This window comes from Pristiophorus japonicus, chromosome 4 (genome assembly GCF_044704955.1).
Source record: "Pristiophorus japonicus isolate sPriJap1 chromosome 4, sPriJap1.hap1, whole genome shotgun sequence".
Classification (NCBI taxonomy): domain Eukaryota; kingdom Metazoa; phylum Chordata; class Chondrichthyes; family Pristiophoridae; genus Pristiophorus; species Pristiophorus japonicus.
Window position 1 is genome coordinate 267,487,160 of NC_091980.1, and position 14,493 is coordinate 267,501,652.

At 44.1% G+C, this 14,493-nt stretch overlaps 1 protein-coding gene across 4 annotated transcripts in view; it reads left to right on the forward strand.

The window, feature by feature from the left end:
* Positions 1 to 14,493, forward strand: part of LOC139263400 (spermatogenesis-associated protein 7 homolog) — a 98,339-nt gene that overhangs the window by 53,072 nt on the left and 30,774 nt on the right. For all 4 annotated transcript variants that reach the window (XM_070879440.1, XM_070879437.1, XM_070879438.1 and 1 more), the window contains 2 exons: positions 3,355 to 3,827; positions 13,455 to 13,515. In XM_070879440.1, coding sequence (XP_070735541.1) covers positions 3,355 to 3,827; positions 13,455 to 13,515 — 534 coding nt within the window. The remainder of the gene's footprint in view (positions 1 to 3,354; positions 3,828 to 13,454; positions 13,516 to 14,493) is intronic.

The window sequence follows — 14,493 nt, forward strand, 5'->3', positions numbered from 1 at the left end:
ATTGACTTCAAGGTTCACCTATACAGTCCATTTTCCACAGGGAGTATCAGAGCAGTGTACGAAAGGGATAGGCTAAGTTAAACACAATTCCACCTTGGCATCTAAGCATCATAACTGCGCTGGACCCCAGATTACCAATGAGCAATTTCATAGGATATCAGATATGCTTTACTGAAATCCTCTGTTGATTATCAGATTGTAGCCAGTGTATATTACAAACTTAATTTGCTTTTGATAAGGAAAAAATTAATTTGCTATCATATGTTATAGGTTGATACTGTAAAACAACTCCCATTGTGTCACAGCCTCTGTTTCAATTCCACTTAGACACAGCACAAGCATTTTAAATGATTTCTAGCTTAGTTGACTGAAATGTGTTCCTTAAGGCGAACACTGCTGTGTGCTATGTGACATGTCATTGCAGTAATACTCACAGAAATTGCTTTCATGCATCAGCAGCTACATGGAAATTGCCTTCTTTTGAGAATACAATGAATAAAAGTGACTTCGCTGACTGGTATATTTGTTAGTAGAGTGTTTTGTGGTACTTTATAGACACTAGATTCAAATCCCAAACTCAACTAATGCCCCATTTACTTTTACTGCTCTGTTGCTGACAGCAGCCCCAACTTATGTGATATTGATCCATACAGCAATGGCTCAGCTCAGCACAGTGTTGGCTAAAACAGTGGAATCTATTTTGAACCACAGGTGAATAATTCCATCTTTGAAGATGAGGTGGAAGGTGGTGCAAGGAGTAAAGGACATTCCTGGCTCTACCCACATCCCGTTGAGTATATGCCTTAGCTAGTAAGTTCAGGTTTCAGAACATTCTGAACAGCATTGATTCAGTAGATGTATCTGCAAGCCAGAGATTCCCATGGTTTTGATTTTCCTTTATCCAATGTGAATAGCCACAAAAATTGTTTGGGACAATCTGAATCTAGCAGCTCCACAGTTACAGTGGCTTCTTACGCATATTAGAGTTTCTATAGAACTTTGGGAACCTTTATTTTTTCTTCCTCTCCAATCATCGTTGAAGTGCCTTGTGACATTTTACTATATTAAAGACACTATATCAGTGTTATCCAATAGAAATCGGCAGTTAGCTGCAGGTGTGACTATGACGACAACATTTTAGCTATATATAATTTAGTAGAAAATTCTTTATACATAATATGGGTAAATATACTTGATGTGCATATTTACATAACAAACATCTACCACCATTCAGTGCAAAAGTTTGCAGTCTGGGGCTGAAATTGCCCCTTTTTATTGCCCTGTTAGCGTCCCCGTGGGGGGGGGCTAACTGGGCACAATGGCATTTTCGCCTGGGGAGGGTGCCTCTGGGGAAATTGCTCCAGAGGTTTGTGCCCAGGCCGGCATGCAAACGGCAATGATGTCATCGCCGTGCGCGCCAAATCCATGCCGACCCCTTTGTGCCCCGTGGACCGTGAGGTTGGCGCAGGCGGATGTCAAGGGCACCCCTTAAAGGAGAGGTCTTTAGTGCCCCAGGCCAGCATTATTATTTGTCGGCTGACTTTTGCGTCGGCCCAACAGTGACGGACCTCGCGTCACCTGGGCTGCCATCATGCAGCCCAGCACTCCGTTTTGAGTGCCGGGCCATTGGCCCAGTCGATCGCGTCCCTGGTGGCCCAGTGGTGGCCACCAAAGGGCCTGCAGCGTGCGCAGCGGCCCTCCCCTTTAATTAAAAGGGAGGGGTGATGTAGCGGGTATCCGGAGCATTTGCGTAGCACTGGCCTCCTCAGCGCGGTGCCTTGGGAGCGCCCGTCCAAGGAAGTGGAGCGCCGGAGACAGTGCTCTGCTTCCTTTGAGGGGCAAGCGCCCAATTCTGCGAAGGGGTTGCGACTTCCAGGCCGAACGCAGGAAGTTCCGGGCCTGGAAGGTTACCGCCCAATCGGGGTGAAGAGCAACTTCGGGGCTTATGTCTTTTGCCAAAGTTTGCAGTTTCTAAGTTTTTGTCCAGCAGTTGGGAGTAGTACTTTGATTTCATCAGAGTGATTGCTGAGAATGTTGATTCACATAAGGGGACCCACTCCTGCTCTCCATCTTTGAAAAAGTATTCATAGTGAACTAATAGCCATTTTGAATGCAAAAAAAAGTCTTGAACCACCATTTATTTTCTTGAATGAAAAATTCTTCAGTTGGACTTGCATCAGTTAACACCCTTTTCTGCATGGAGCAGTGTCTCAGTTGCCTTCGAGCTTGCTTCAGTTGATCCAAGTTGCAGATTCAAATTTTATCCATCCTGTTAAGCATTTTCAGTAACATATGATTGTTAAAAGTATTTATTTCTTCCTTGCTCACAACTTCAAAAAATGAACAACCTGCTCACAAGTGTTGAAAAGGTTATAATAAATGCCAAAAATACTGGAAGGAGATCCTCAATCAAGGGATAACATTGTTCAATCCTCTTACATTGAATGGGATTCCATTTTGTCCAGAGCATTTGTGACTGGATATCAGTTGACCGGCTAATGTCATTGCTTTTGATGTTGGCTGGTGCATAAGCAACCTTTACACATACAACTCTTCCGAAGTCCTTGAGGTTATCGGTGTCAGTGCTAGCTTAATCTCCCCAGAACAATGTGTGCCACAGTCCTTTCTCTCCCAGAGTTAACAATGGTCCTTATGGATGTTCCTTATACCAGCTGCAAAACAGTGATGAACACTTTCGCACTGACTTGAATTTTCCTGAATATTTAAGATGACAGTATTATCTCTTCCTCTCATCACTAGATAGCTTATAGTGTCAATGACAAGGTTTAAATCATCTAGCCTCAGCTAATGACTCCTTTACAATTGAAACTTTTCTTTGGTACGGTTTTGTCAAAGTTAGTGGTTATAAAGGATCATACATCCTAGGTGCTCTGCTGGTTGAGTCTGTCGAGTGTCTTATGTTAGCGTCAATATCTAATGAACCAGTAGCATCAGTGACTACTGCCTAAGTATAGCTGAATGTTGACTTTCATTGTCACTGTTGGAACCCTCAATTCTCAATTAGTGTTTGAGGACCCTTTAGGTGAAGACATCCTCAAACATTATCCTGGAACAATATCCCCTTAATAAATTCATATTCTTGTGTTGCTATTTTGGTTAGATGACTTTCAGACATTGCATTGAATGCGAGAGACCTCCTCTATGATGTTGTCCGTAGGAGCCGTGCACAAGACATCATCTAAGGGAGTGCCATATATCAGGAGATTTAATTATATAATATCTTTACCTAGAGGACACGTAAATAATTTCTTGTATTGTAACTTGTTCCAGTGGGGAACTACTTTATAAATAAGATTTTCACATGCTTATTACAATTACATTTTTTGTTCACAGAATCCATCCATACTAGAACATGATGAGGCTACCAGAGACTTAGTAAATGGTTGCATGACTCCTGACCGAACCTTTATCTCTTCCCAAGGGAAGTTTTCAGTGTTGCCTTGCACTGCCAATATTGATAAGGAAACTACTCAGAAAACATTCAATAGGTGCTACTCAGACCTGAGCTCCAAGATCTCTACATCTCCCAGGCAACGTTTTAGAACTTTCAGCAGTTTGTCAGCTAGCCTTCCAAGTAGCCAGCATTGTTATAGATCATTTCAGGATGCACACCAAAAAACATATAGCGGTGATCTTTTGGAGAAACATGCTCACCATTTTACAAATGGACAACGATTCACTCCACGCATTCTGAAAAACGAAGCACAGTCTTCTCTGGCCCATTACAGGTATTATACTCCTGTGAAGAAGAAAAAACTCCCAAAAAAGAAGCTAGTGACACAAGAAACGCAGACGGATTTCAACAGGTACTCCTGCTAACAGATAGTATTTTTGCCTTGTGTTTCCAGAATTATTGCTACATAGAATGTCAATGACTTCAACTCTGGCAAGCGTTGCTGTGTGTTAAAGTGTTTGGTTTCATGTTGTTCAAATTTTTGTTATAGTTATAATAAACCTATATCAACAAAGTACACCTCCTAGAAAGAGCGCACAAATGAAAGTTGAGAATCATTCCACCCTGAGTGGAGCGACTCTCCCTTTTACTAGAAAACATGCAGGCTGCGATTTACCTTACCTCGGCGGGTCCGGGGCGGGCGACGTCGGTGGCAGGTCCCGACCCGCTGCTGGCTCCAGCCTGCTGTGTACAATGAACTTGCGTTGATTAGGCTTGTTAAGTCTGCCCAGCGTGTTTGCCGGCCAATTGAAGGAAGCGGGTCTAATGACATCATTTGATGACACGTCATCAGCTGGTTTCCTTAAAGAGACCACGCGCTAATTAATTTTGACAATTGTGCTGTCTGTGTTCTACAGCTTTGAGGTGTTGCAAACACTGACGAGCACTGTACAAAGGTGCGTGGTTGCACTCAGGCTCTCCCATAACTCCCTCTATATGCTTATGGAGGGAGTCACAACACGCAGGGAGGTTCTCTTCCCTTCCAATGGGTGGAAGAGACCTCCCCAGGAGACCAACACAGCCTGGTTGCACATTGCACAGGAGGACACAAGCAGAGATATCGTCAGGAGGACCGGGCTGCAGTGGCACATATCTTTCAATTATCTCAGTAGATACAAAACATTACTGCAAAGCCACACTCAACCTCATAGTGGGGGCTTGTAAAAAGGGAACAGCTATAATCATGGGTGATTTTAACCACCACATTGATTGGATAAATCAAATTGCTCAGGGTAGCCTTGAGGAAGAGTTCATAGAGTGCATAAGGGACGGGTTCCTTGAGCAGTATGTAACGGAACCAACCGGGGCAAGCTATCTTAGATCTGGTCCTGTGTAATGAGACAGGATTAATAAACAATCTCCTAGTAAAGGACCCCCTTGGAATGAGTGATCTTAGCATGATTGAATTTCAAATTCAGATCGAGGGTGAGAAAGTTGGATCTCAAACCAGCGTACTAAGCTTAAATAAAGGAGACTACAAAGGTATGAGGGCGGAGTTGGCTAAATTGGACTGGGAAAATAGATTAAAGTGTAGGGCGGTTGATGAACAGTGGCATACATTTAGGAGATATTTCACAATCTAAAGAAAAATATACAAGGATGTAAAAGAAAAGAAAGCCATCCGTGGCTAACTAAAGAAATAAAGGACGGTATCTAATTAAAAACAAGGGCATACAAAGTGGCCAAAACTAATGGGAAGACAGAAGATTGGGAAGCTTTTAAAAGCCAGCAAAGAATGACTAAATATAAAAACAGATAGCAAGAGTTTCTATAGGTATATAAAAAGGAAAAGCGTGGCTAAAGTAAATGTTGGTCCCTTAGAGGTCGAGACCAGGGAATTAGTAATGGGGAACATGGCGATGGCAGAAACTCTGAACAAATACTTTGGATTAGTCTTTACGGTAGAGGACACTAACAATATCCCAACAGTGGATAGTCAAGGGGCTATATAGGGGGAGGAACACAATCACAATCACTAAGGAGGCGGTACTCAGTAAGATAATGGAATTCGCGGGGCTGGGGTTAGGGTGGGGATTTACTTCTTTCAGAACCGCTATTGGAGTCTATTAGGGCTTGGGAAGGTTTAGACAGTGTGGGGGGGGGGAGCGGGGAGGGGGGTGTTGAGGGCCGAGGAGCTGTTTAGTAGGGAGCTCCCTAAGGAGCTGCTACCCCGACAGCACAGAAAATAATGGCATGGGCCTTACGCTAAACATTAGTAAGTCAAAGGTCCTCCACCAGCCTGTCCTCGCCGCAAAGCACTGCCCCCCAGACATCAAGATCCACGTTGTGGCCCTGGACAATGTGGACCACTTCTCCTACCTCGGGAGCCTCCTATCAACAAGAGCAGGCATTGACGACGAGATCCAACACCGCCTTCAGTGCGCCAGTGCAGTCTTCGGCCGTCTGAGGAAAAGAGTGTTTGAAGATCAGGCCCTCAAAACTGTCACCAAGCTCATGGTCTACAGGGCCGTAGTAATACCCGCCCTCCTGTATGGATCAGAGACGTGGACCATGTACAGTAGACACCTCAAGTCGCTGGAGAAATAGCACCAACGATGTTTCCGCAAGATCCTACAAATCCTCTGGGAGGACAGATGCACAAACGTTAGCATCCTCGGCCAGGCCAACATCCCCAGCATTGAAGCACTGACCACACTTGATGAGCTCCGCTGGGCAGGCCACATAGTTCGCATGTCAGACACGAGACTCCCAAAGCGAGCGCTCTACTCGGAACTCGTCCACGGCAAACGAGCCAACGACGGGCAGAGGAAACGTTACAAGGACACCCTCAAAGCCTCCCTGATAAAGTGCAACATCCCCACTGACACCTGGGAGTCCCTGGCCATCCACCGCCCTAAGTGGAGGAAGTGCATTCGGGAGGGCGCTGAGTTCCTCGAGTATTGTTGCCGATAACATGCAGAAATCAAGCCCAGGCAGCAGAAGGTGCGTGCAACAAACCAGGCTCCCTGCCCACCCTTTCCCTCAACGACTTATCTGTCCCACCTGTGACAGAGACTGTGGTTCTCATATTGGACTGCTCAGCCACCTAAGAACTCATGCTAAGAGTGGAAGCAAGTCTTCCTCGATTCCGAGGGACTGCCTATGATGATGATGATGATGAATGGGACTAAAGGCGGATAAATCCCCTGGACCTGATGGCTTGGATCCTAGGGTCTTAAGAGAAATAGCGGCAGGGATACTGGATGCATTGGTTGTAATTTACCAAACTTCCCTGGATTCTGGGGAGGTCCCAGCAGATTGGAAAACTGAAAATGTAACACCCCTATTTTAAAAAGGAGGCAGATAAAAAGCAGGAAACTATATCCCAGTTAGCCTAACATCTGTGGTTGGGAAAACGTTGGAGTCCATTATTAAAGAAGCAGGAGCAGGACATCTGGAAAAGCATAATTCAGTCAGGCAGAGTCAACATGGATTTATGAAGGGGAAGTCATGTTTGACAAATTTGCTGGAATTCTTTGAGGATGTAACAAACAGGGTGGATAAAGGGGAACCAGTAGATGTGGTGTATTTGGGCTTCCAGAAGGCATTTGACACGGTGCCATATAAAAGGTTACTGCACAAGATAAAAGTTCACAGGGTTGGGGGTAATACATTAGCATGGATAGAGAATTGGCTAACTAACAGAAAACAGAGAGTCGGATAAATGGTTCATTCTCTGGTTAGCAATCAGTAACTAGTGGAGTGCCTCAGGGATCAGTGCTGGGACCCCAATTATTTACAGTCTATATTAATGACTTGGAAGAAGGGACCGAGTATAACGTAGCCAAGTTTGCTGACGATACAAAGATGGGAGGAAATGCGGTGTGTGAAGAGGACACAAAAAATCTGTAAAAGGACATAGACAGGCTAAGTGAGTGGGCAAAAATTTGGCAGATGGAGTATAATTTTGGAAAATGTGAGGTTATGCATTTTGGGAGAAAAAAAATCAAAGAGCAAATAATTATTTAAATGGAGAAAAATTGCAACGTGCTGCAGTACAGCGGGACCTGGGGGTTCTTGTGCAAGTAACACAGAAGGTTAGTATGCAGGTACAGCAAGTGATCAGGAAGGCCAATGGAATCTTAGCTTTTATTTCAAAGGGGATGGAGTATAAAAGCAAGGAAGTCGTGCTACAGTTATATTGGTGAGGCCACACCTGGAATACTGTATACAGTTTTGGTTTCCATATTTAAGGAAGGATATACTTGCTTTGGAGGCAGTTCAGAGAAGGTTCACTAGGTTGATTCCGGAGATGAGGGAGTTGCCTTATGAGGAAAGGTTGAGTAGCTTGGGCCTCTACTCATTGGAATTCAGAAGAATGAGAGGTGATCTTATCGAAACGTATAAGATTATGAGGGGACTTGACAAGGTGGATGCAGAGAGGATGTTTCCACTGATAGGGGAAACTAGAAAAAGGGGGCATAACCTTAGAATAAGGGGCCGCCCATTTAAAACTGAGATGAGGAGGGATTTCTTCTCTCAGAGGGTTGTAAATCTGTGGAATTCGCTGCTTCAGAGACCTGTGGAAGCTTGGTCATTGAATAAATTTAAGACAGAGATAGACAGTTTCTTAACCAATAAGGGGTTAAGGGGTTATGGGGAGCGGGCAGGGAAGTGGACCTGAGTCCATGATTAGATTAGCCATGATCGTATTGAATGGCGGAGCGGGCTCGAGGGGCGGTATGGCCTATTCTTGCTCCTATTTCTTATGTTCTCATCCTACTGTGCCTCTCATTACATCCCCATCACTCTGCCTTCCCTACCCTACTCCTGCACATCCTTATTCACACCAGCTTACTTTGCACCTCCACCCATACCTCTATCTACATTCACCATCTAACTAGCCACCCCTCACACTCATCCTCATCCTAGTATAATCATACCAACTAACAACACACAAGGGTCGGCACTTGGGTGCTTTATGCAATCTTCTTGTAAAGTTTCTGTTAATGTAGTGTCAAACATTGAAATCTTTATTTTCAACACTTTGTGATCTTGGGAAGAACTGTGTGCACCTTTGGAAGTTGCTTAGTGAGTTGCAATGAATGGTGAGACATAACGGTACTCCCCACAATGGTGATATGTGAAAGGAATGACTTAAGCATTGTAGGGATACTTTATGGTGTTGGTGTGGGGTGGTGCTAACCTGACGCATCATGTAGCAGCCAGGGTGTGCAGCATCAAGTGAAGAAAATGTGGCTATGGTGAGGCCATCCCTGACGTCTCAGGCAGCAATGTGATTGCAGGCTGATGCCCTCTGTCCTGTGCAGCATCAGTTGATTACAGAGAAGGTTGGTGTTGTTGGTGCTGCTGGTGTGCCTGGTGCTGCTGGTGTTGGGGCTAATCGTGGTGGGATTCTGAGGACCAAGGTCAGATAGTTTCAAGGGCACCAATCTGCTGGAATAGATGGCAGGTGAACTTGAGATGACAGAAGCAATCTGTCAATGGTGAGAGGGATTGTTCCAATGAGGTGACACTGGATGGAGAGTTTACTCCAAACACTTGCAACCTGTATAAAGCTCAATATGTCTTCCAAATGCAGTAGCAACAACTTCTGATCTTGGAACGTGAACAGCTGTGAGATGGGAGCTTTTAAACCATATTTGCAGCTGTCGGGTCATGATATAATTCCATGGTCATACAACTTCCGATCTCCTTACCTGACGTGATCCCCGAGCAATGTGGATCCTGTGAGTGACCTTGTAAAATATAACGGTGAGCTCAAGATACTTCTTAATAGGTTGTTACCAAGGTCATAATGACCTGAATTGCCTCCTCCGCTGTTCCGTGTCAGGTCTGTTCAGCGCTGAAATAACCGACATTTGGGAAAGACGCATGGCAGCGGATTGACAGTGGGGTCCCGCTGTCCAAAAAATGTTCCCATCCACCCACCACCAAACGCGCCCACTGACCCCCGCGAAAAATTGCCTCCGCAGTTTCATAGACACTGACTGTTTGAGGACCTCGTTTTGAAAAAGATTTGTTTGAAGTATATGCCCAGTGAATGCTCCTGCCGGCTGCCATTAAGATAAGTAGGGAATGGTATCCTTCCCAATTCTGAATCTTGATTCTAGTGCTTAAACACAACTTAAAATTCAAGTTCCAATCAGGACTCAAATCAAATAAGCTTTCATTCCTGAACTAGCAGTGGAAAAATGGAGCAAGGAGAGGTTTCAACTGGGAAAAGTCCCAGCTCTAACAATATAAATGTAATTTGCATAAGATAAAATGGATCTAAATATAGTTGCTCATCAGATATAGATGTGAAGAGTTGCCTTCCTGCATGAAGAGTTATGTCCCTCAGTATAAACTTTTTAACACAATTTTACTGCCTCTAACTAATGTCATCTGCAGGATTGACGGAAAGGCAAATTTACTCCAATCTTATAAAAATTAATCGACCTACTACAGAAATCTTTAAATTCAGCTCTCAATAGCTGTATATTCAGATTAGTGCAAAATTTACCGATGCTCTGACTGAATGCATCAATCATATTGTGCAAATCTAGTTACTCAGGTTTTAGTTCTAAATAAATTCTCTACTTTTGGATTACTTGAAATTACTTATGGAGTAGCTTGATTAGAATTAGATTTCAGCTTCAATTATCACTTATTTTACAAGTATTATAAAGCATTTACAGCACAGAGACAGACCATTCGGCCCAATAGATCCATTCCGGTTATGTTCGACGAGAGCCTCATCTCACCCCTTTTCATCTATTCCCATCAACATCCTTCTATTCCTTTCTCCTTCATGTGCTTATTGAGCTTCCCCTTAAATTCTTCTGCACTTGCTGTGCACAAATTGGCTGATGTGTTTCCTATATTTCAGCAGTGACTACACTTCAAAAAATTGTCTTTGGGACGTCTTGAGGTCATGAAAGGTGCTATATAAATTTTTATTTTATTTTCTTTCTTTTGAAAGGCTATTAGCTCTGAATAATGTAGCTTCTTTATCCGTTTTGAATCAAGGACTGCATTAATTAAATGCCGAATAAAACTCCCTTATACTGTCCATAAAATACACTAAATCTTGACCTCACCTGTATGACACCAGGGATGATTTTCCCCAGATAGTTTAGGCGCTAAAGAGCATCCAAGGTGGCTAAGATGTGGTCTTAAGCTGCAACATCAGTTTAGCTTGCGTTTAGCGCAAGTCGCCATCTTGGTAAAAGAGTTGAAGTGCGCACCAGGAACCGACGTCCCGAAGAATATTAAGGGACTGATTGACAATTACATTTCCTGCTAGCGCTCATTCAAGAGGCCACATGGCATTTTGGCGGGTAGCGTTCAATTACCGACCTCTCCTAACAGCAACCAGCTGAACAAGAGTAAATAAGTTGTTGTTCAGGATATCGAAAGCTACTTAAAGCTATGCTCAGCTGTCAATGTTCACTAGCTGATTGAGATCCAATGACTAGACTGCGTTTTAAGAGGACTTTTGCGACATATCGGGAGACTTTCTGAGATACTTTATCAAGACTTTATCAACATTTTTCCCGGAAATTCTCTCAGGACTTCATCTCAAAAGAGTGAGTGCTGAGTCACCAGGAGAAAGAGAGTGCTTGGACATGGGCATCTTGCTAGGGGTCCCCCTTGCTCTGCATGAGGAATTGAAGGAGGAGATAAGGCCAGGTAGAGCAGCACCAGCTGTTGCAAGGGAGATAGACAAGAGAGCAAAAAGGCCTCTCAGCAGGAGGCCCTATCCACTTCAGAGAGCATTACTCCGACATTCACCAGTGCACGAGGATGCTGTGCTTTACTAAGGAGGCCGTCACAAATATATGTGGCCTTGTGGAACGAAAACTCAAGACGTTGCAGCACAGCCAGTCCTGCGTTGCCTGTGGCAGTCAAGGTCACAGTAGCACTTAATTTTTATGCCACTGGAACCTTCCAAGCTGCCACAGGTGATATAAGTCACACATTACAATCCTTTACATTCTGCAAAAAGGAGGTCGCTGTGGCTCTATACACTCTGAGTAATGAATATATATCATTCCGTATTGCTAAAGAAGACCAAAGGCAGAGAGCTCTAGGATTCAACAGGATTGTGGGATTCCTCATGATACAGGGAGCCATTGACTGCACGCATGTGGCTATGCGAGCCCCTCATTTAAACTCCGAGGTATTCAGGAACATTAAAGGATCCATTCGCTCAATGTGCAGCTCGTGTGCAACTACCGGCAGCACATCACGCAGGTGAATGCCCGCTATCCAGGGAGCTGCCACAATGTGTTTATAATGAGACACTCATCCGTCCCACAGATCTTTGAGCCCCAACGCTATGTTCATGACTGGTTACTAGGTGACAAGGGATACCCTCTGATGCTATGGCACATGACACCCCTGCGGAAACCCCTGACACGAGCAGAGCATTTACACAAGGAGAGCCACTCAGCCACCAGGAATATAATTGAGGAGACCATTGGGGTCCTGAAGCAGAGGTTTAGATGCCTTGACCAGTCAGGATGTGTCCCGCAGTACTCGTCTGAGAAGGTCTCCAGATTCGTGGTGATTTGCTGCATGCGCCACAAGCTGGCGATCTTGAAAGACTAGCCATTACCATCAGAAATTGTGCCAGGGGATCCTGCTCCTAGAAGTCTACAATGATAAAGCTAGAAGAGTTGGGGTACAGCGCGTATGGCCGCTATAGGAGGATGTGTGATGAGACTATATGGAGCTTGGGAGTGAGGATCACTTTGGGGGATTTAGGATCAGGAATAGTTGTGCATCTGTAAAGAAGTTTCAATGGCTACATACCTCTTGACGATATGCCCCCTACTCTCCCACACCCCTCCCTATCACCGCCAGCATTGCCTCCTCGAGGGGAGTGGTGTCATGCAGGTGAGTTTAGCCTCCCTCAGTCAGGTCCTGCTGTTGTCTGTTATGCACTATCTTGTCCTGGAAGAGAAAGAGTGGTGATTGTGAAAGAGTATATTGACATGTGTGTTTGTGTGTGTGTGAGATGTGAGTAATGCCTGTGAAGGATACAATAGTGTAGGGTGTGTGGATGTCAGTGAATAGTTAGATGGTGGATGAAGTTGAGGTTGTGATGCTAGTGGTGGTGCAGTTATTGAGGAGCGTGCTTGTGAGATGGGATCTTACCTTGACCACTCGGTTCAAGTCATTAAATTTCTTGGGGCACTGTAACCATGTCCTGGAGCCAGGCCTCCTGGCTGTCACCTCCCAGGCAATCTCCTCTCACATGCGCTGCATTAGTTGCCTCTGTGGCTTCTTTCCTCCCCTGCGGGTAGAAGATATCCGTCCTTCCCTATACCTCCTCCACCAGGATCTCCATTGCCGCATCCGAGAACCTCAGCGTCCTCTCTAGGTCCCTGAGCCATCCTTCCACGTTGGCTCTTTCCTAACTAGCGCACTTCACACCGTCAATGGAAGTGAGTAGGTGCAGGCTACATATACAGCTCCAGAAAAATTATATCTAATTAATGCCACGTGTCAATTTCAGCGCCTGCAGGCATGTTTAAAACATGATCATCATCAATTAGCTTGAAAATTGCACGCTAAATCCACGTTTTCAAACAGGCATATCTTGATAGCACAGTACTCATTTAGTGCCTGTTTACACCAAAATAACCCCCTTCAGTTTCCTGCCCAATTGTTCGAGTCACTTATCAGTGAAATTGCCAAATTGGTGACAGTCTTGGATAATGCGTAGTGTTAGGCTGTAGAATTATGCTTACTATGATCTGGGTCAAGACTATTAAACATGATTTAATTTAGGAACCTGACAGTTAGCAGAAAGGGATTTTCAAACCTAAATTTCAGAGATCAAAAGAAGAAAGTTCTAGTCCCTTCTCTCATCCTGTTGCACACATTTTATATAATAGAACCTTCTTAAAATAATCCTGAAATTAAGAATATTGTAAAGTAGAATTAAGGATTTAATGCTATTTCAGTTTTCAAACAGTTAAATTGATATTAAAACTGTAGTTTATAAAATTATGTTCATAATTTATAGCTCTCAAGATGCACCTTCACTGAAGAACAGGATGGATCGTTCACACTTGGCTTCATCGCAGGTTAGGTGATAAACAGTTCTCTTCTGCTGTAGGCAATCTTAAATGCTGTGCTGAAAGATAAATCTTCACATTACTCAAGTGAAATATAATAATAAGACTGAATATTCCATTCACAGTATAGATTAGAAAGCATTCACAGAGCCAGAGATAAAGTTGCTATCCTTAATATTATGCTTTCAAAAATTGAAGTTTTAGAAATTAAATGTAAATGAGTTTATAAATTAAAAAAGGTTCTATGAACATCCTCTGATTGCGGAACCCAGCGCGTGAGTGCAAAAGACAAGGCTGAAGAGTTTGCGATCACCTTCATTCAGCCAGAAGTGCTGTGTAGATGATCCTTCTCGGCCTCTTCCCCCCACCATCTCAGATGCCAATCTTCAGCCAATTCGATTCACCGCATGATATCAAGAAACAGCTGAGTGCACTGGACACAGCAAAGGCTACGTTTTCTGCCATCGACCCAGCTGTAGTGCTGAAGACCTGTGCTCCAGAACTAGCCACATCTTTAGCCAAGCTGTTCTAGTACAGCTACAACACTGGCATCTAACAACAATGTGGAAAACTGCCCAGGTATTTCCTAGCCACAAAAAGCAGGACAAATGCAACCCAGCCAATTACTGTCCTATCAGCCTACTTTCAATCATCAGTGAAGTGATGGAAGGAGTTGTCAACAGTGCTATCAAGTGGCTCACCATTAAGCTGCTCACTGATGCTCAGTTTAGGTTCCACCATGACCACTCAAGTCCAAACTTATTACAGCCTTAGTTCTAACATGGACAAAAGAGCCGAATTCCAGAGGTGAGATGAGAGTGACTGCTCTTGACATCAAGGCAGCATTCAGTCGAATGTGGCATGAAGGAGCCCTAGTAAAACTGAAGTCAATGGGGATCAGAGGGAAAACTTATCAGTGGCTGGAGTCATACCTAGCATAAAGGAAGATGGTTATGGTTGTTGGAGGCCAATCATCTCAGCCTCAGG